Source organism: Mesoplodon densirostris, chromosome 2, assembly GCF_025265405.1.
Source record: "Mesoplodon densirostris isolate mMesDen1 chromosome 2, mMesDen1 primary haplotype, whole genome shotgun sequence".
Lineage (NCBI taxonomy): Eukaryota > Metazoa > Chordata > Mammalia > Artiodactyla > Ziphiidae > Mesoplodon > Mesoplodon densirostris.
In genome coordinates, this window is record NC_082662.1 from 176,434,209 (window position 1) to 176,457,236 (window position 23,028).

The 23,028-nt window shown below is 40.6% G+C and overlaps 1 protein-coding gene across 3 annotated transcripts in view; it reads right to left on the reverse strand.

Moving 5' to 3' along the window:
- Window positions 1–18,107: 18,107 nt before the first annotated feature.
- TGFB2 (transforming growth factor beta 2) overlaps window positions 18,108–23,028 on the reverse strand; it is an 82,882-nt gene continuing 77,961 nt past the window's right edge. For 2 of the 3 annotated variants that reach the window (XM_060091429.1, XM_060091427.1), the window contains one exon: window positions 18,108–20,910. In XM_060091429.1, the coding sequence (XP_059947412.1) occupies window positions 20,752–20,910 (159 nt within the window). In that variant the 3' untranslated portion in view covers window positions 18,108–20,751. The remainder of the gene's footprint in view (window positions 20,911–23,028) is intronic. The other variant, XM_060091428.1, reaches the window with a different exon arrangement.

Consider the following 23,028-nt stretch of genomic DNA (forward strand, 5'->3'; position numbering starts at 1 on the left):
GAACATATTAGGGGCTATATTTTAAATATTTTCTAAAAACACAGATATTTCTCAGGCAAACACCTCTCATCTTCTCTTGAGGCTCTCCAAGTGCATGATCATTTGCTTTTAAAACTGAATAATCATTGTAAAAACAAACATACATCACTTCACATACAACAGATTGCCCTTAATTTAGTAGCTTCTACTTGCTGTATCTTAACTCCATGTGGCTTAATGTAGTATTTCACTTTCCAGCTATAGATAATTCCTATTTACAGTCTTTCTTGATAGAGATGTGAAAGAACAAAATGCAACTGAGTAAATGTTAAAGATCTTAACTGGCCTTATTCAGTGATTCATAAATCATACAGCATCCAATTGGGCAGCAGACAGAAAGGATCTCCGAAGAGTTCTACAATTTGAGAGAGTTTTATAAATCAAAGTGAGCAGGAACAAGGAAGTTAGTTTGGGCAAAAGCAGACTGGTTACTGAAAGGTTACTTTCCTCATATGGAGTGAAGGGAAATCTTGGCACCCTGTCAGGTAACTTGTGCTGAGCAAGCAAACACTGGTGGCTTGACCTACACCTTCCTTTACTGGGAGAGCTGAGTATAGACACTTAGCTAAGTTTTCGTTTGTTGACGTGGAGCTTAGCATGAGAGATTTCATCTTGCGTCCAGTAGAGAGAGTACATGAATTCATTCTCGTTGAGAAGAAAACATGAATTAAAAATAAATGCCGGGCTTCCCTGGTGGCGCAGTGGTTGAGAGTCCGCCTGCTGATGCAGGGGACATGGGTTCATGCCCCGGTCCGGGAAGATCCCACATGTCGCGGAGCAGCTGGTCCTGTGAGCCATGGCCGCTGAGTCTGCGAGTCCAGAGCCTGTGCTCTGTAATGGGAGAGGCCACAACAGTGAGAGGCCCGGGTACCGCAAAATAAAGAAATAAATTAATTAAATAAGTGCCGACATAGTATGTTGATTATGGTATCAAAAAACAATATGTTTTTACAAAGCTTGAGAAAATGAATGAGAAAGACAAGATGGCACCGAGTTTATTAAACATACTTGAGAATCATTGAAAGCTCCTCATAAGCTGTTTACATACCTCAAACTGACAACGGCTAAAAAGAGCTCTTCTGTGTCTTATCTGTTCATCTTTAAGTCTCCCAAAGTCTCTATTACATAACACTTTCTTTATCCTAGAGTCAGTGCTCTTCGACCCCTTGAAAACATTAATAATGCATTTTAAGTGATTTCTGATATTTCGATTTTCTATTAACTCAAATGGCTCGATTAATACATTCCTACAATTTAAAGCAGCATGGATTAATGATAAAAATAGGTCAGTGATCAGAACCAGGCCCCTAGAGCTGTAGACATTTCCAAAACAAACAGGCGTCCTTTTTGAACAGCTAGTTTATTTTGCAAAAGATCGCAGAAACCTCGAGATAGCATTTTCTTTGTGTGAAAGAAAGATCTGAGTAAGAGTTGACAAGATTCGTATTCAGGAAATGACGTCACAACTTTACCAAGAGTGACGTCAGTTTACTTCATCATTTGTGCACTTCCCAGCTTTTCTGATGGTGATCGGTGGTCCTGGGGTTGGGGGGAGCAGGGAGATCCTTTTCATACCACCTGCAGTGTACCTCCATGGGGTGAGGGCCACTTTCAGGCTGACTGTGATGGCATTGGAGGTGACAAAGTGTAAAACTACTCTACTCATCTGAAAGGGTCACGGAGCTTTGCATGTCTCAGGTGGGACATGTCCAAGCATTGCCTATCATTTTAGCAATATCCCCCTAAATATCCCCGACACACCTAGCCTTGGGGATATTTAGGCAGGAGAAATGGTGAAATAGTAGAAAAGCCCAGCATACAAACTGAGGAAGAAATTTCTGCTCTAAGGTTCCATGGCTGACTCCAACTGGTTTCCTTTATTGGTAAAGTTTTTCTTTGTGGGTTTTCTTTCTGGTCTACTGAGGGCTTGACCAATAGCCCATGGAATGTGTCAGCTCTAATTGCCTGTGTGGATTGGCACAAGTCATGCCTCAAAATTGGAATGTTGTCACATATAACATAGTCCTCCAAAGGGATAAATGTGGCCTGGAAAATGTTTTACCCAAACATTCATCAAAAGCGATTGTGTTCTGCTATGGTGAGGTGAAGACAACCTTCACAGAACCGCTGAGCCAATTCCCAGGATGCTGAAGGAATTCGACACATGTCAGGGCACTGCTACCTCCCCGGCCCCTATAAAACAGATTTCCTCTTCCCTCCAAGGACAGGGACGATGACTAATTGCACCCGGGGTTACCCTGGCACTGGAGTCAGGGCAGCTTTCCAAAAGTGGGTAATTGGAGAGTTGTGAAGACAGACAAGGGATCTACAGACCTGGGCTCGCTTTGGGGGTGAACCTCCTAATTGATGAGCTCTTTACACAAGTGTTGCCTGATGGGCAGCTAATAGCTGTCAAGCGAGACTCATTGGAACAGGTTTGAAGAAAGCAAGGAAGCAGTCTTCGGGGGAGTTTTGCCATGAAGAAAGATGCCATGAGGTAAGGACATAATGAGATTAGGGAGACAAAGAAAGGACACCAAAATCTTGAGCACCTATTATGTGCCAGGCCACGTGAGTTGGCATTTTTATCAATTTTATCTCAGGACTCTTAAGGTCAAGCACTCACATTCTCCTGCAGGGTCTGCTTTCTTTAGAAATAAATTGTGGCAACCTGGTTCCTGTGAACCAATTAAGTAGTAAATATTGGGTCATACAGACAAATCAGTTCTTTGCTTATCCACTCCATTTCCCTCTGCACCTGGCAGACAGGTGCTAGCAGAGGAAAACAGATGCTTGAACCAAATACTATCATATAGTTGGGAAAACATTCATTATATGCCAGAAGTCCAGATAATGTTCCTCTTACCTCAGAAACAATCCTCATTAAAGGCACATAGGCAGACAACAAAGCATTGTTGGAAAACAAAACAAAACACAAACCAAAAACTACTTATGTTAGCTACCTATGATGAATCAACTAGTTGACTGATTTAATTTTTGCAAAAATTAGCAAAATTGAGTTGCACTTTTTATCATGAGAGATTGAGTTGATTGGAGACCAATAGCAAAGCCAGAACTCTGTATCAGTTGGGGAGACCCAATCAAGAGCTACCATCAAGGAGGGACTCTCTACCAGAGACACTCTCAAGAAAGTTCCCATAGAAAAACTCAGGTCCACGGGAAATGTCTAGTTGAGATGGTGGATTACAGACCGTCCCACTTGCCAAACTTCCATTTCAACCTCCTGCAGCCACCATCATGTGAAGAAACAATTCTCTTTTTTGTCCTGGGAAATGATAAACTGTGGTCTTCTAAATATTTCATGTTTGATATTTGACATTTTCCCAAGAGACCCAACCCTATCCTCACCACGCAATGGACTGGAGATAAAGATGCTTCTTTTTTTTAGAGACAGGCAACACTGCTTTTGGAGAGCTAGACAGAGCCACAAGCATCTCCTAACAGAGAATGGAGCCGAGACAATCAGATCCCTGGAGACATGAGTGGGAATCAATTACCACATGACTTTATCAATACTCATCTTCTGACTGATAGCTTTTCAAATATTTATAGTGGGCTTCCGTGGTGACGCAGTGGTTGAGAGTCCGCCTGCCAATGCAGGGGACACGAGTTTGTGCCCCGGTCTGGGAAGATCCCACATGCCGCAGAGCGGCTAGGCTCATGAGCCATGGCCCCTGAGCCTGCGCGTCTGGAGCCTGTGCTCCACAACAGGAGAGGTCACAACAGTGAGAGGCCTGCGTACCGCAAAAAAAAAAAAAAAAAAAAAAAAAATTTATAGTGTCTGGAAACTCTCTCATTGAACTGGTCCCATTTTTATGAACATTTTCTAATAAATTTATACGCATTTGTTTAGACAGTACTGTTGACAATTGAACAATGCAGGAGTTAGGGGCGTCAACCCTTCCCACAACTGAAAATCCTCATATAATATATACGGCCAATATATAAAATAAATAACCAACCAGGACTGTATAGCACAGGGAACTATAGTCACTATTTTGTAATAACCTGTAAAGGGAAAGAATCTGAAAAAGAATAGATATATATGTATGTATAACTGAATCACTTTACTGTACACCTGAAACTAACAAAGCATTGTAAATTAAATGTACTTCGATAAAACAAACCAAAAACTTTACATTTGGCCCTCCCCTATCCATGGATTCAGACGACAGCAGATCAAACAGTACTGTAGTATTTACTAGTGAAAAAATATCCACGTATAAGCCCCTGTTGTTCAAGGGTCAACTGTAATTGACAAATGCTAGCTTGGGACTGCATCAGATTTCCTTAGAAGAGATTTTCTTTTTTTACCACAAAATCCCCTTTTCATCTCAAAAATGACCTGATTTAGTAGGCCTGGGTTGGAGATAGGAATCTCTAATTTTTAAATCCCTCCAGGTGACTCTGCTGTGTACCCCAGTTTGGGACCACTGAGGGTAGACAGAGAACCCATCCATAAGAGAATGTGAACTTTTTTCCACCCCACAACTGTAGACTTTTTGAAATGTTTCACAAAGGAGACTTGGTAACAGAGTTTGGTCTAAATTGGCCCAAATCTTTCTCTATTACTGGCAGAAATATCTAAAAATTAGCTGATGGGTGAAGCCCACTTTTTATAGAGTTTATTATTTCCTTTAACTTCCCCAGGGATAATTATTCATTCTCCTTTGCACTTCTGATTTAAACTGTTAAGGGTTAAATTGCATTCCTCCCAAAAGAAATATCGGAGTCCTAACTCCCAGAACCTCAGAATGTGACCTTATTTGGAGACAGGGTTTTTACAGCAGTAATTAAGTTAAAATGAAGTAATTAGGGTGGGCCCTAATCCAATATGACTGGTATCCTTCTTAAAAGGGGAAGTTTGGATGCAGAGATAGACATATCTCTGAGGGAAGATGGTGTGAGGAAACACAGGGAGAAGACAGCCATCCATAAACCAAAGAGAGAGGCCTGGAATAGATTCTTCCATCGCAATCTTCAGAAAGAACCAACCCTGCGGACACCTTGACTTTGAACTTCTAGCCTCCAGAACTGTGAGGCAATCAATTTACATTGTGATGCCACCCAGTTTGTGATGCTTTGCTTCAGCAGCCCTACTAAACTAATACATAAACATTAGTCAGTATTTAGTGGCCCATCCTCCATCTACCTTCCTAATAAACCTGGCTTTTCCCCTGTGTAACGATATTTTCCCAGTGTAAGCAGCCTTGCTGGAAGGATAACTTCCTGTTGCTACACCCACCATGGAAGCCAAGGGAACCAGATTCCTCCTCTGTAAACCCAGGTTCTAAGCATAGGAATTGGCACATGACCTAAGCTCAGACAACTGGTTGCTTTCTTCTGGGACTTTCCATCTTGAGTGAGGGAGACACAGATGGAGGAAGCATCAGGCCATTCTCATAGCCTCCATAGCAGCAGTGGTGGCTGGCTCAGCAGTGCCCCAATGGCAATTCCTGCAATAGGAGGTTTGTTCCTCCTCCCTGTCTCTGGTCCCTCCAGGGTTTCCTTGATCCCTGCTAATCCTCAAGTCTGGTCTCCCTGACTCCTGTTGATTCTGTGAGCATCATATAAATTTATCAATAGGGCTTCCCTGGTGGCGCAGTGGTTGAGAGTCTGCCTGCCAATGCAGGGGACACAGGTTCAAGACCTGGTGTGGGAAGATCCCACATGCCGTGGAGCAACTAGGCCCGTGAGCCACAACTACTGAGCCTGTGCGTCTGGAGCTTGTGCTCCGCAACAAGAGAGGCTGTGATGGTGAGAGGCTCGCGCACCGAGGTGAAGAGTGGCCCCTGCTCGCTGCAGCTGGAGAAAGCCCACACGCAGAAACGAAGACCCAACACAGCTAAAAAGAAAAAAAGAAAACGAAAAAAAAGCCTACACTCTGGCCCCTGCTGCCCCTCTGACTCATCTTTCACATCTCCCCCACCTCTAAAAGAAAAATTATCAATAGACAATCTTTTTTTTAATTAAATTTTTTTATTATTATTTATTTAGTTAGTTTTGGCTGTGTTGGGTCTTCGCTGCTGCGCGCAGACTTTCTCTAGCTGAGGTGAGCAGGGACTACTCTTTGTTGTGGTGTGTGGGCTTCTCACTGTCATGGCTTCTCTTGTTGCAGAACCCAGGCTCTAGGCACGCAAGCTTCAGTAGTTGTGACACACGGGCTCAGTAGTTGTGCTATGTGGGCTTAGTAGTTGTGGCTCATGGTCTCTAGAGTTCAGGCTCAATAGCTGGGCACACAGGCTGAGTTACTCTGCAGCTTGTGGGATGTTCCCAGACCAGGGCTTGAACCCGTGCCTCCTGCATTGGCAGGCAGATGCTTAACCACTGCGCCACCAGGGAAGTCCTAGACAATCTTTTTTGACCTACAATAAACGAATTTCATATGGTCTGACCTAATAATTTTACTAGACTTATTTTCTGTTGTTTGTTACTAAGAACCTTGGTACATTTCCAGTGTGCTTCACACATATTATAACCCATTAGTATCATTTCCATGTGTTTGTCTTCTCAAAACCACAATATTCCCAATACCTGTAGAGTGCCTATCACATCACGGGTGCTCAATAAATATTTGATAAAAAATTAATTGCTTTTGACTTCCAGATTGTATTTTACATATTTATATATCTGGCTCTTTCAGAAGACTGTGGAAACTCTGTGGCCAGAGACTGGATTTCTTATCTCTGCATCTCCAGAAATTTATACAGATCCTTGTAATATTAAATGTTGCTGAGTGACTGAACACACAAAATTATTTTTTGAGAGAAAAGAGTCCATGCAGACCATCTAATTAAATTTTCTTATTTCACAGGGGCTCTTAGTTTAATAAGTAAAAGTCATGCAGCTAACTTCTTAATTACAAAGTCAAAAATAACCATGGTTTCAGTTATCATTGCTGTATAACCAATCACTCCAAATCAGTGGCTTAAAATAGCAATGATTATTTTTACTATTACCTTTTGTGATTCTGGGCATTAATTGGACTTAGCTAAGAAATTCTCTTTTTTTTTTTAAGTTTATTTATTTATTTATTTATTTATTTATTTATTTATTTATTTATTTCGGCTGCGCCAGGATGTGGAATCTAGTTCCCTGACCAGGGATCGAACCCGGTCGATCCCTTACCCACTGTACCACCAGGGAAGTCCCTTAGCTAAGCAATTCTTGTTTGAGGTTCTTTGTGAAGAATGTCAGTGGCTGCAACTGGAGCCCTTTGATGCCTTCTTAATCCACAAGTTGGATAGTTGATATATTGACTGTCAGCTGGAATCTTGGCTGAGGCTGTTGGCTGGAAACTTTTAATGTGGTCTCTCCATGTTGCTTGGGTTTCCTCACAGCATGGCAGCTGGTTTCCAAGAACAAATATCCCAAGAGAACAAGGCAAAACCTCTGCCTTTTATGACCTATCCTTGGATATCAAATAACAGCACTCTCACTGTAGTCCCAAGCCCAGGCAGATCCAAGGGGACAAGACATAGACCCCACAAGTAATGGAAGGAGTATAAGTTTCATGCTATAAGATGGGCATGTGGGATGGGATACCTGTGGCAGTCACTTTTGAAAAATATTATATAATTTGCCAGAGTCTGCCCTCTGACTACAATAGATCATATCCTTCCCACACACCGCATACACTTAACTCCTCCTTCCAAGCCTCAATGTCCCATGCCATAAACTCACAGTCCAGGATCTTGTTATCTAAATAAGGTCTAGATATTGTGAGGCTTAGGTGAAATTCCTCAGGTGCATCACTCCAAGTACTGCTTCTCTTGATCTGGAGACAAAGGAACTAAGTTTTTGCCCCTTCCATATGCCCAATATGGAACAAAAGAATATGTTTTATTTCCTCAAAGAAAATAAGAGTTTCACAAGTAAATAAGAAAGAGGAGATTGGAGGCAACTTGATTAGGGTTTAGAAGGTGAGAAGGGGACCAAAGTCCCGTAACCTTGGTCATGTTTGAGGAGCATCCATGTCCCAGTTCCCTAGAGAGCAAGCCTCATAGGGAAGTCAAACATGGGACCTGAGCTGTGGAAAACAATGACTGAAGGAGGTGTTTGAAAGGATGAACCTAAGGCAGCATCAGAGAGTTTTATGAACTGTTAAAATCAAGAAAAACAGGCAAGAGTACCCAACCTCTCTGAGAAAGGCTCAGAAGTGAGAGGCTCAATCAACCAGAGGAGACATGGGCATTCGAATGAGGAGAAGGTAAAGCACATCTTCCTGGCAAGAGGGCGGCTACAGCAAGTCCTCTGACATTAGTAGCACATGAAGCAAGCACACATGGTGTGTTGGCCATGACATCAATCCTCACCATTCTCTGGCCCTGTCCTCCAACATAGGGAGGCTAACTCTTGCATGTCACGATTCCTAGACTCCCATCTCACCTGGCTTCCCACTAGGTTTACCCAGTGAACACTAAACACTGAGGACAAGAGGGAGAAAGAAACTTGGGAACTTCTCTCTTTCTTTGCCTCAGGCAACATTTCCAGCAAAGGTCATGTGTCCTTCAAGGTGCCAGCTCCCTACAGACAGGGCCCCTCTGCCACCAGTCCCTGGGTTCTGGAAACACTGCTTCTTCTCTCATCCCTCTTGGTTGGGTGTGGTTACCAGCCCCTTATTGTTACTAATCTTTGGGTTGCCTTGAAGTCCTCTGTTTGGTTTCTCAGCCCTTCCATCACCTGGGTAACCAGTTCTGTAAATAAAATTCCTGTTTCAACCACTAATAGTTTTTATTTTCCTGTTTGGACCCCATCTGATATGAAGCAATGTCCAAGATTTGATGGGTTATGATATACCCCCAAGGCCAGTGAAGAGAGAAAAGCACCACAGACCAAATATATACCTCCTTGACTACTGTATATAAAATAGATAACTAATAAGGACCTACTGTATTGCACAGGGAACTCTTCTCAATACTCTGTAATGACCTATATGGGAAAAGAATTTTTAAAAGTGTGGATATATGTATACATACGACTGATTTACTTTGCTGCGCAGCAGACACTAACACAACATTTTAAATCAACTATACTCCAATAAAAATTAATATATATAGGGCTTCCCTGGTGGCAGACTTGTTGAGAGTCCGCCTGCCGATGCAGGGGACATGGGTTCGTGCCCCGGTCCGGGAAGATCCCACATACCGCGGAGCGGATGGGCCCATGAGCCATGGTTGCTGAGCCTGCGTGTCCAGAGCCTGTGCTCCACAACGGGAGAGGCCACAACAGTGAGAGGTCCGCGTACCACAAAAAAAAAGAAAAAAGGAAAAAAAATTTATATATATATATATATATACACATATAAATATAAATATATATATATATATATATATATATATATATATATATATATATATATATACCTCCTTGTAGTCCCCATAGGGTAAGGAAGACTCTCCTTGGGCCCACATGCTACCCAAGCAACAGAGAAAAGGAAAAGGAGTGGGCAGAACAAATCCAAAACGGACTGAGTGGTTAGCCAAAAGAGACAGCTTTTAAACTGAAGTGACATAGTTATCTTGGCTTGGCAGGCTTAATTGTTCTGCTACCCAAATGAACTTAGAGGTTCAGAAGTTAAGTGGATTCATAGAAACATAAAAGTCCTTTTTGTATATCAAAATACCCAGTCTTAAAATGCCTATCCACCACATGAAGGGTTTTGAATTTGTCTTCTCTGCAATGGGAATGCACTGAAGGGATTCACACAGGGACTGACCTATTTATCATTGCTGGAGAAAGATTCTCTTGCTAAACTGTGGAGATGTTATTGGAGGGAACAAGGTAAGAGGGAGAGAGATCTGTTAGTCTTTTCAGAACAGCATAAATTTAGGAGTCCGGAAGTGGCCTTCCTTAAACATTTGAGCAGTATCTGGTTGATATTGCTGGTTAAAGTTGAGGACAACTTTGTATACCCTCCAATAGAGTCTCCTATTGTCACCGAACTCACGTTCAGCTGCTCCTCACTTGAAAACCAATACTTGAGAGACAGTGTTGATTGGAAAGGAAAGGATGCTTTATTCAGGAGGCTGGCAACCTGGGGAGAAGCCAGACTCGTGTCCAAAAGCTGACTCTGAAAATTCTGCTTGACCATGGAAGTTTTTGAAGGGAGAATAATTTGGGGAGGGGGACAGAGTTATCTTCCACTGTGTGCAGATCTTCTCTTGATTGGCTGGTTGTGAGGGAATAGGGTGGTGTTCCAGGAATCATGTGTTCAGCCTGAAGTTACCATCCTTCCCCAACTCCTCACCCCCAGGTGGAGGAGAGCCTTAGTTCCGCAGAAGAACTCAAAGATACTGTTATGCATATCCCTTGAGGAGGAACCAGGACCTTGCTTTATCCTGCACTATTATTTCTTGACTGCCCCTCCTTTGTTTCTGCATTCCCTCCCTTCCCTGATTAGCAGATGTTCGAATCTGCCCTTTGGAACCCAGGTAAGGTCAAGGAGGCTGAATGAAGCCCATTTCCTGCAAACAAGAAACGGGGGACACAGAAAAGATTTGTACCTGGGAAAGCCCCACAGGGTCCTGCTCCGTTTCACTAGAAGCCTACTCTCTCCAGAGACCTAAGACTCCTGAACACATTGAGGGTGAAATGACCTTCCAATATATGCAGTCGTGATTGGAGCCTTAGAATAGAAACAAATTAATTCAGAACTTGCTTTAAGAGACTCTCAGGTTGAGGTGAGTGCTTTTGGAGATATTCTCACTTCTGCTACTGTGTTATTTCAGAAACCCATTACAGTTACTCACACTACATTTCTGCAAATGTGTTCATCATGGTTTACTGTCTTGTGAAATACTTGATAACTACCAAATGTTGCAGAAGTTTTGATCTAGATCAGAGTTTTTTAACCTCTGCAGCACTGACATTTTTTGGCTAGATAATTCTTTACAGAAGGAGACTGTCCTGTGCATTGTGGGATGTTTAGCTGCATCCCCTGCCTCTACCTCCTAGATGCCAACAGCACTTCCTGAGCTGTGACAACCAGAAACGTCTCCAGACTTTGTCAAATGTCCCACAGGGGAAGGGGGATGAGGCAAAATAGCTCCTGGTTCAGAATCATTGGTTTAGATGGAACAAGTTAGCCATGGGAGATAAACCAAGATACACACACTTAGTAAGTTGTAGTTATGATTTTGTTGATGATGATATTGCTGGCAACAAAACGAATGATAAGTATAATTGGGTCCACTGTTTCTTTCACTCTAAACTGTGAGCTCCTGGGTTGAAGAACTAGTCACTGTTCACTGGTAAGAAGGAGTATAGGTGGTGGAATATGCATCTGAAGCCCTCTTTGCTGAGCCTCCACCTGCAGAAGCAACATGGTTCTGGTGTTTCTTCATCATGAAGAGCAGTTCAACAATTCCTTTGTGTGAACTGCAGAGTTGGTTTCTCTCTCGCACAGGGGTTATAGACCAGCCACATCTGAGATTGGCAAACGAAAGGCTTTGCTCTAGTGGAGAAAGTATTGGGGAAGGAAGGCTTCTTCCTTTTCCATTACCTCTAAAATCATCCAAAGAAGTGGCTGCTGATTCTGCCTGCACCATTGATCGTCAACCAAGTCTCAGCACCCGCAGCAAGGAAGGTGCAGTGAGAGAATGGGTTGTAGCATCTTCTTTAGGGTTTCACTGGGGTGAAATCCCCCCCATACCCACCCAGAGCATCACTTCCTGAAGGCAGAGACTGAGCCTGTTTTGTTCACTTTTGTGAACCTAGAACCTAAAACCTGAAACAAAATCTGTTACATAGGATATGTTCAGTAATTATTTGTTGAACGAATTATAGTGGAGAGATGTTTTATGCTCACAGGTGCAATCGTAGAAAAACACACGAGGGCATCTGACCAATCAGAAAAAAAGGAATTTATAAAGGACTTTGTAGATCACCTAATCTAACCCTTTTGTTTTATTGAAGGAGACACTGAAAATGATTTCTCTGCATCCCAGATAGTGTCAGGGGCAGAGTTGGGACCATAATCCCATCTCATGCCTTTCTTTGATTTTTGCCATGAGCTGAGCTGTATAGTAGGGGCTGAGAACACAAGATAAATGAGGACGGGTACAGAATAGGAAACATAGTATTGGGATGGCTCATGGTTCTGAGGGAGATCCCTGGGGGTCGATGTGACCATCCCAAACACCCAACACAGCGGGGCAGGGTCAGAGCACAAAGAACCACTTCTTCCAGTCACATCTTTTATGCAACCAGCTCCTTGGCTTTTCAAGACGCCTGTTGAAAGACAGTGGCACAGTGGGACTCTTCCTTTGAATCTTCTGCTTGCGCTTAAGCCGGTTGACCAGTTGTTTTATATTTCTCACTATATTTGTTTAGTTGCTTTGGTGTTTTATACAAACATCATGCTCTTGACTGAGTGAGCGATGCACATAAAGTTGGTGCTCAGAATAACCCACTCCCTTTCCTGTCCCCCTCCTTGTGTCCCCTCCCCACTTCCTCTTCCATTGTGTCCTGAGTGTTCATTGGTCTCACTGTTCCAAATCCTGGAACAAGAGGAAATAAATAAAAATTGATCCTAGCACCCTTGGTTGGAATTGTTTCCTGCACTACACCCCTGAGGATATTAAAATAAAAAATTTTTAAATCTATCTATCTAACTACTTATCTATCTCATCTCTTTGGGTAAAATTCTACAGGAATAATTCCTCATGGTTGACTGTAGTCAGGGGTTTTCCAGACATCCCTGGCCCACCTCTAGGTCTGCCACCTTCTCTCTGTGTTTCACCTTTGTAGAAATCTGAATGTAGCCAGTGGCTTTTGGGGACACCAGGATGTGAGCAAGAGGAAGTTGTACACATGTGGTGATGTGAACTCTGATATTTCATGAAATGAAAAACGACCACTTGATTGAAAGTTCTCCTCAGTTTTCTGTACTGTTTAACTTAATTTTGTTTCAAAGGAAGAAATTAGTGTTACACCCATGTTTGAGGACAAGCCAAGCTACATGACTTCATATTGCCTTCAGAGCTGGATGGGATTACATAAGTTCTTTACTTGTTTGCTCCCAACATCCTGAGATTTGGGATTTTCTATATGAATCAGAATGGAGATTTGGGGGCCTTCCTGGTGGCGCGGTGGTTGAGAGTCCGCCTGCCGATGCAGGGGATACGGGTTCGTGCCCCGGTCCAGGAGGATCCCATATGCTGCGGAGCGGCTGGGCCCGTGAGCCGTGGCCACTGAGCCTGCGCGTCTGGAGCCTGTGCTCCGCAACGGGAGAGGCCACAACAGTGAGAGGCCCGCATACCGCAAAAAAAAAAAAAAAAAAAAAAGAATGGAGATTTGGGCCTGAGGAGAGGGTTTCCATCTCTAGATCTGGCTAGACTTTTATGATGTCACCTGAGTCACACATCTGTGTTCTTTCAGTTGGGTTGGCATCTGTGGGAGAGAAAATCCCACTTTGGGGGAAAAGCCTGAGAGATTGTACTGGGCCTTTTTGTGGACCACTAATTTCTTGCTTTCCTGTTTAATTATGTCTGTTCTCTTAAGCTGAATGATTTTCCTAGTTTTGATCACAGAGCACTGTCTCCCTCAGTACATTCTGTTCCTTTTACTAGGTCTCTGCCCAATTACAGGAACACACTCATCTCTTCTCCAAATAGCCATTACTTGCTGAAATAAAGAAACAAGCTACAAAGTGTTTCAGGGAAATAAAGACAAAATCACAATCATCACAACTGGGGAGGAGGGGCAGGGGACCAGAGAAATACTTTCCTTTAAAAAAAGTAATTGAAAAGCATTCTTTTTGCAACTTCAGGTGAAGTTATTCATATTTACTGACAATTGCCTAATGTTTATATTAACAATGTCTCCAATCTCATAGGGTGTTTCAAAAGAGGTATAAAAATAACATCGCCTCTACTGCCTCTGACTCAGAATGTTAGAAAAAGCAAGGTCATTTTTTCCTTTGTTCAGCACATAAGATGTGATTTAGTAGATTATCAATAAAGAGATGGGATATAGTTTTTGCTAGAATTACAAGCTGACCATCTGATAGTAACAAAGGCATGTGTTAGCTTAAGCCCAGAGGTCATTTGCAGTAAAGCTCTTAAAGCTCAAAATATCCCACCTCCTCACTTTTGTGGGCCCTCTCTAAGGCTCTGAATCTAATTTTGTATTTGTAACTTTGATTCTTTAAAACAAAAAACAAAGCCTCCCTTATATAAGCTTCCGGAACACAAAGCCTGGATCCACCCTTCTAAGACCTGTTAGTAAAGAGAGCACAGCTTATTTACAGATAGAAAAGCAGTGTCTTCTCAGGACCAGTGACTTAAAAGAGCACAGTGAGTATTCTGGCTTTTTTCCCCCCTTCAACGCAGTAGAAAATGTTGCCACAGTTGCATAAATGAAGATTTCTATGGACTGAAAACATTTGTACGATAGTCCAGCTACCCTAGAAATAGGTTGTGCTGTCTCAGTAGTGCTTTGCTGATAAGTAACCATAAATTTTATCAAGAGCTTTGCCAGTAGAGCTTGTAGAATGTATGTACTTTCATTGCCACATGTGTCAGTCAGCTCCAACTGTTAGGATGAACCCTAAAGGATTGGCAACTTTCAACAAATCATGACCTACAAGAACAATTTCATAGAGTTTGACTCAATATTGTTCAATCATAGGTTAATTACAAAAACAAAAGCTGGTAATACAAACAAAACAAAACAAAAGCTGGAATCTAGGACTTCCTGCAGGGGGCAGGCTAAGGGAATAGTTTAGCCCTTAAACAAATCTGCTTTCAAATTCTACACCAGAGCTGTCTAACAGAAGTAGAAAGAACTTCTGGCTCCACATGTAAGGAGCTTAGGAGTCACCACTCTGTCCTAACGACTAGTGACAAGCTGAAAAGACTGAAAAAACCCCAACAAATCTTCCTGGATCCATAGAGAGGGGAGGATACAGGGCAAACCACTGTCCCCAAGGTTGAAGAGATGGATGGGAAAATAGAGGTCATCACCACTTATCAGAGCAGAGACTTACAAGCAGAAACTGCTGTGGGTGATATGATTTACATAAAATTCAAGAACAAATTAATAGTATGTATTATTTGTGAATACATACATAGTAAAAATATAAGCAATACAGATATAAAGATAAAATCCAACTTCAAGATGGTCATCTGCACATGTATTTTTATAACTTGCTTTTTTCACTCAACATCATATTTTTGAGATGTATGTATGTTGATACATTTAAATCTAATTCATTTTCTTTTAATTACTAGACAACATTTCATTGTATGAATAGACTATGCTTTATCCATCACATTATTGATAGACCAAAAAAAAAAAAAAAAAAAGAAAGAAAGAAAAGAAAGAAAGAAACCGCTGCAGGAACTAGTGCCGGGATAGGAAAACCTGAATGGTAATTTATGAATTGCTGGAGACGCAGTGTGAACACCTCTGAGAGTTAAAAATTCTGGGGGACCCACCCACAGCCTCCTCCCAACCCCTACATACACACACAATATTGTGAGATTCACCTCCAGGAGATCCACCAGATTCCCACAGTAAATACCAGAGAAAAATCTAGGACTTCCTGCAGGGGATGGGGCAAAGGAATCATTCTGCAATACACCAGAGCACTCTGTTCTTATCAAGCCCTCTGGGGAAACCAGTTAACCAGAGGCTAACCTGCTGGAGTATTATCAGAGACTAACAAACTGCTGACTTTGAGGAAGGGAAATATCCAACTCTACAACATACTAGCCATCCTGCCCCAGCTAAGGAGGGAGAAGAGATCTGAGCACCTCTTGTGAATGTCACAGTCCAGAGACCCAGGCTCACTGGAAGACTGAGACCTTATCATAGACCTATAGACTGCTTTCCCTCCCACTTCACCACCATATTTCTAAGGCCTATTTGTAGCAGTTCCTTTTACCCAGTACATCATGTCCAGCTATAAGAAAAAAATTACAAGATATACCAAAAGGCAAAAAACACAATCTGAAAGGACAGAGCAAGCATCAGAACCACACATGGCAGGGATGTTGGAATTACCAGACCCGGAATTGAAAACAACTGTGATTAATATGCTAAGGGTTCTAATAGACAAAGTAGACAGCACGCAAGAATAGATGGGCAATGTAAGCAGAGAGATGGGGAAATTCTAAGAAAGAACTGAAAAAACAATTCTAGAGAAATAGAATAGGGTAGGAATACGAGCCCCATATGTACTTTTAAATTTTCTAGTAATTGTATTAAAAAAGTAAAAAAGAAACAAGTGAAATAATTTCAATAATATACTTTATTTAATCCCATATATTCAAAATGGTATTATTTAGACATGTAATCAATATAAAAAAGTAATGAGATATTAGATATTCTTTCTCTTTTGTACTGTCTTCAAAATATGGTTTGGATATTACACCTTGGAATGTCTCAATTCAGATTCGCCATATTTCAGTTGCTTGAAAGCCACACGTGGCAAGTAGCTAGTGTACAGAACAATGAAGTTCTCGACCTTCCTCTTATAAACTGGGTGATCTTGGACATGTAATTTAACCATTCCGAGTCTGCTCATTTCCCTGTAAAATGGAGTTCTATCAAAAAAGCCTACATCGTAGGGTGATATGTGAGGTTACGTAGGATAACAGAGAACAGTAGCTGGTGGGTGCTCAACAAACTGGGGTTCTCGGTATCATCATCTTAGAAAATGGGACCGTCAACTAACTGCCTTGTCTCTGTTATGTTGAATTTCAGTTGGTGGACTGGAAGCAAAGCTTCACCTGAACATTTCCCCATGATTTTAAACAGTTTCTGGTCAGTCATGTAACCAAAAGGTTAAGAAATTGAGTGACAATATTCTCAGGAATAACTGATGGCCTGACTCATTGATGAGATTAGGGTCTGGAGGTTACACATTCAGTATCAAGAGGAAAGAGTGTGGCCCCTGGTTACAGTCTGAATAGATGTTAAAAAGCTGTTAAGACCACAATTTACTGACCATCATCTACAGGCCAAACACCAAAGTACTTTTCCCATGTCCATTTACTTAACAATAGCAAGGGCACAAAAACAAACACACAAAGCCCCATAAAGCAGGTAAATCTCATCTTCATTTTAAAGATAAGGAAACGAGGCTCAGAGTGGCTGACAAACTTACCAAGTTGATACAGCTCTTAGGTGACTCTTTTCATGACCCTATGATACCCTCTTATTCTCACACTTCAAATAAAGGTGATGGGGGCTGGGGTGATAGGCCTGGTACTGGCCCTCCGCAGAGAAGCACGAACAAATTGTTTTCAAGTGAAACACTTCCTCTGTCTATAACAGATGAGTATAAAAGATGAAACACAGAGTGTAGAAAAGGGAACCGTTTTCTGTTCTACCTAGACGTTTGAATGGACGGTTTGTTTCTAGGTGATGTTTAGAAAACAGGCACAAATTCGTTCTTTCATTAGATAAAGCAGGACAGCCAGATGGAGCCACAACGGCTTTTTTTTATTACTTTGATTTATTGAGAGACTGGCAACTCACTTGCATATTCTGGTCTTGCAGGGAACAGCCAAGGAAGTTTGCGGGAATAGGGGTTTTTTGGTGCAGCGGTAGGGGAGAAATAGAGGAGTAGCTGCTCTCAAAGACCGACCCCAAAGAGCACGTGGCTCTTGTTATATCTGGCTGGCTCAGCAACTATCCAAGTTATGGGGCTACAGGGGATACTGTCTAGACCGTTCTTTTGGCCCTGGGGTTGGCAGAACATAGGATTAGAAAGCCAAAGCATGGTCCAAACAACTCTCTGCATTTTTTTTTCTGGTAGACAGTCAAGCTGGATGGAAACTAAATCTCCAACAATTACCAAATAGCAATAAACAAGGGAATAAAAAGACTGCACAGGGCTTTCTTCAGGCCTTGATAGATACATCCTGGCTCTTGAACTCTAAAGCATGACATCTCTGGACTGAACCTCTCTGAGGAAAAAAAAAAAGCAAGATCTTAAAGCTGGTATGACTTTTCTAGCTTGAGATCATGCTCCCTGAATCAGAAGTGTTCTCTGGTCTCCAGGATGATACCAGGACAGGAAAAACACATCGACATATAATTGAAATAATTTATTTACCACTAGAGCACCACAAAAACAGACATACATTGTGTTAAAATACAGCGTAATCAGTCATCAAAATACAAAACAGCTATTCTTATGTTCCATTTTTTTTAAAAAAATCATGCCAACCATAAAATCGTATTGCTGTTTATCACAGAAAAACTGCAGGCCAAACCCACCCACATACTAACATTTTCCCCACTCCCTCCCCTCTCATAGCAATATTTACTTATGGGAAATAAAGGCCTTATAAAACCCCAAAACTAAAAAAAAAAAAAAAAAGATTCAAGAGATCTTAAAATAGAGCATTTAAAATATTATCAGTGCATTCATGAGGAAAGACAAAATAATACAAAACAAAATGTCATTCTATCGAGAGGAAAATACCTGCAGAAATAAAAGTGATTTACATAGAATAGATAGAAAAGTGGAAGAGAAAAAAAAATCAACACACTCCAATCTGGGATTGGGTTACATCCAACCCAAGGGTTGTTTGGTATTGTGGCATCCTATCTCTTGCTTTTCCAGTTTTCAAACAAATCCAATTTGTCATTTTAATAATGGTCAGGAAATTCCAAAAAAGAAGTACACTATATCAAACAAACAACTTCACGCTGGATTCACACCTCATTGTGCTGCTCTTTAGGTAAAACTGCAAATATTCCATTGACTTACTATTAATTGTTATCCTAAAGCTAAATAAGAGACAACTGACAAACTGACATATCCTACAACCCCTGACATAAGTTTACCTCCTCTGCAAAAATGTGGCAAATCATGTATTTCAGCAAGGTAAATTCTAACCTCTGATTTGATAACTCTCATTCAGAGGAAAGAAAGGATTTTTTGATCATGGGAGAATTTGCCTAGTGCCTTTTCAACCTTCAAAGAACATCTATAAAAACCTTAACTTCAGTGAAATAAACTACATGACTTATGCTGACCTGGGCTTTTTTTCTTCCTTTAAAAAAATAAAATCAACTAAAATGCAAATCTTTCCATTTCTCCCTGAACACTAAAAACTCGATTAAAGAAAAAGTTGTTTCCTATGAACTGTCTGCTCTTTTATAACAGTAGAATTCTGTGAGAATACTGATTAAACCAAGTTAGAGAAAACTTTCTTAACCCAGTCACCAAGATTCTGAGTTCCAGTCAGATCCTTAAGCCCTTGCTAAAACTAGAACATTTCACCTCAATTATCTATGTATCTATAATCCCCAATTTCCCTAAAATAGAAGATTGTTAATGTCTGAACTGATTAGTAATGATGCGTAGAAAATGAGGGAAAACTACATCTTTTTATAAAAGAAAAAAAAAAGGACAAGTGGACTCAGGTAGCTTACGTCATAATAATGGACAATGCAAAAGCACAGGTGGAACAAATACTATCAAACATGTATTTGTAGTGCAAGTCAAAATACAGGGGCTTTACTCAAAAGTACTGGCCAGCTAAGGGAAACACACAATTCTGAACAATCATTAAAAAGCGCCCAAATTTAAGTCCAATCTAAATCAGAGTTGACATTATTACAGAACATTAAAAATATGGTAAAAATTTATACATTACACAATAAAGTAATTAATGTTTTGATTTCATTGTTTGCAAAAGAGATCTGCAGATGTGTTTCCAATTATACTGGCTTCTATACCCATCTATTGTAGTAATATAGGTATGGTTACATACACCGAAATGAAGGAAAAATCTAGAGCATAGCTATACAGCAATACTTTAAGGTCTGAAGTTTGACCAGTACATATCAAAACATTTCAACATTTCACTGGTTGACTAAACTGACAAAGAACAATTTACAATTAAAAAGGAAAAAAAAATCTTACAGACTTATTCTGACCGAAAGTTTCCTTTATTAACAGGCTTTTCAGTTTTGAACCTTACAAGAAGCTTCCTCCGGCAGTTGGTAGAGAGCATGTGTTTTCAGGGTCTTGTCTTCATGCAGACTTGCTCGGTCATATAATATGTCACTTGCATTTTTCATCCCGTTAATATGACCTCTTTTTTTTTTGCTGGCTCGTTTGAGTTCAAGTTCCTTAAGCCATCCATGAGTTTCTGGCAAAGTATTTGGTCTCCACTTTATACACCTGTTTTATTTTCCAAGGGCAATGAAATGTTCATTATATAGTAACACACAATAAATAACTCACTGTTAACTCTAAGTAAGAATGGGAAGGATGCTTATTGCATAGCAATACAGAAAAATCAAGTGAGGCGTGGGATAAAAACGTATGTACAGCAACTCCACTTAACGGGATTTTCCTGTTTTTTTTTTCTTTCACATAATTAACACTAACAAATTCTTCCAGTGTTTATTTTTTTTTTCTCAAGAAAAAAAGGTTTTGCTTCTTGTCTCTCTCACTTACAGAGTAGGTAAAATATAGAATAAAGCCTTCAACTTTTTTTGTTTGTTTGTTTCAGATGCCAGTTTTAACAAACAGAACACAAACTTCCGAAGTGTTGGAACTAGTACCGCTTTTTCAAATTTTTTTTAAACACTGATGAAGCAAGGCTCTCTCGTGTTGTCTTGTTACAAACATTGCCTTTGTCACTATCATCATCATCATCATCATCATCAACATTATCATCATCACTCTTTGATTATCGTCTTGTCACTTTTCCAAGAATCTTAGCTGCATTTGCAAGACTTTACGATCATATTAGAAAGCTGTTCAATCTTGGGTGTTTTGCCGATGTAGTAGAGAATGGTGAGCGGTTCTAAATCCTGGGACACGCAGCAAGGGGAAGCAGATGCTTCTGGATTTATGGTATTATATAAGCTGAGAACCTGAAAGGACACAGGAGAAGAAAGAAAACATACGAATAGACCAAAAAAAAACAGGCCATTATTTTTTAATAGAACCATCACACATGGTTATCTTATCAGTCACAGCACTGCATAGGCAATTTAGATTATTTGGGGCTTACACTTCCCTTTACTTATTTTCCAATTATAGTCAAATGGGTAGGCATCCTGAAGAATCCCTGAATTCACCATTTTCCTACAGAATCCTTTTCTCATACATTGTAAACAAATACTTCTGTAAAACTCAGATTAGACAAAATTGCTCATTCAACAGATTTTCCAGTTTTTCCAAGGAGTCTTTACTTTGATCACTACTTTGCTGCCCATACTTCCCAGGCCCTCAGAAAACTTGGTCCAAATACCAAACTTGGTATTTCGCCTTGTGTCTACACTTCTTTGTAACTGAAGTTGTTTCATGAGTAGTTTCAATCCCCACCTAGATGAAGAGTTCGCTTGAAGTCAGGGACTCTACACACATCTTTTTTTAACCTTATAGCCCTAGTGAGTCTTCTCTGGACAAAATCAAAACAAGAGTCACATGCTAGGTGAAGAAATGAATACATGGATAAACAGGAGAATAACATTTTTTATTAAAACTCTCATCAGAGATTTAATCTACCCTTAGGTAGAGCAAAAGACACCTGTCTGCAGTGTGAAATCTTCCTAGGCTAAGTGTCTTCTCAGGCCAATTTAATGTCACCTAAATTTTCATTTAAAATAAAAGAAAGATCAAAGCCTTTTCATTTTTCATTGCTTCGTAAATACAATCATGCTAAGAACGACCTTAGAAGAAATCTATATTTTTAATTATTCACTTTGTTACATTTTTCTTAAAATAATAATAATAATCAATCCTCCATTTAGCTTTCCATGTGGTAAATGGTAGTGGCTAAGTTGGAGGAGTGAATAGTCAGTCTTAGAATGAAAAGAAAGTTCTATGGTTAGTGCTATACCTTTAACCCCATCCTATATCAAAGGGGTATGTGACTTCTACCAACGGAAGTATGGAGCTTCCCCAGTGATGATAAAGAGACATTTCCAAGGATGCCATTAATGTGTTAATCAAACAGTGAATGACCTTTTCCTCGAGATTCACTGCAATGTTTTCAGCCTAAGACAGAAGATCTGTTCAGCACAGCAACACTGACTACTTTATTAAGCTACCTCTGGCTTTTTGGGTAACTGTCCAAACCACATATTTGTGATCATGACAGTGATTCTTCCTCTCTCCTTGAAAAACAAGCATGGTCTCAGCCTTCACACACTCCCTCTGTGTATCAGGGAGGAGAATTATGTTTCTACTTGGCAACTGGGTCTTGCCCACATTACAGCTACTGTTGCCACAGCCCAGCTGAAGCAGCCTGGCCAGAGAGCTCAGACCAAAGGGACAGGCATGAGCAAGCTTCCCTCACGTGGCCAAGCACGTGGTCAGCCCAGAGAGCCAAAATCTCCAGGGGTGTCAGGAAAACAGCTGAAGGAAAGGGAGCCGTATTTGTCAATTGAAAGTTTAGCATATGTAAGCGTTTATCAATAAATAGACTTCATGCTCCACCAACACAAGATTTTTTCAGCTGAATTCAAGAGGAATTTTATAATACAGATTATCTAAAATCATTGATATCCTCCAAACTCTTGAGTTCAGCTGAACGCATTATGTGACCTTTTTGGCAGGAGATTCATTTTCCTATCCTGCAGTGAAGGCAATTTTTCTAATGTTTCTTTAATAAGGAGATTTACAGAGGCATAACCCCAACGTGTAGCCACATTTCAGGAATTAAAGACGAAGTGAATGAAGGCCTGGTTATAAAACAAGGAGGCCTGCGTTCCAAGCTCTGGTTTGTCACCAACTGTTTGCTCCTGGGCAAGTCATCTACTTGATCTAGACTTAAATTTCTTTAAAAAAATGAAAGGTTTGAATAAGAGAGCCTATTATTTTTTTGTATTTTATTTTATTATTACTTCATTTTATTCTATATTTTTATTGAAGTATAGTTGATTTACAATGTTGTGTTAGTTTCAGGTATACAGCAAAGTGATTCAGTTATGTGTGTGTGTGTGTGTGTGTGTGTGTGTGTGTGTATATATATATATATATATTAT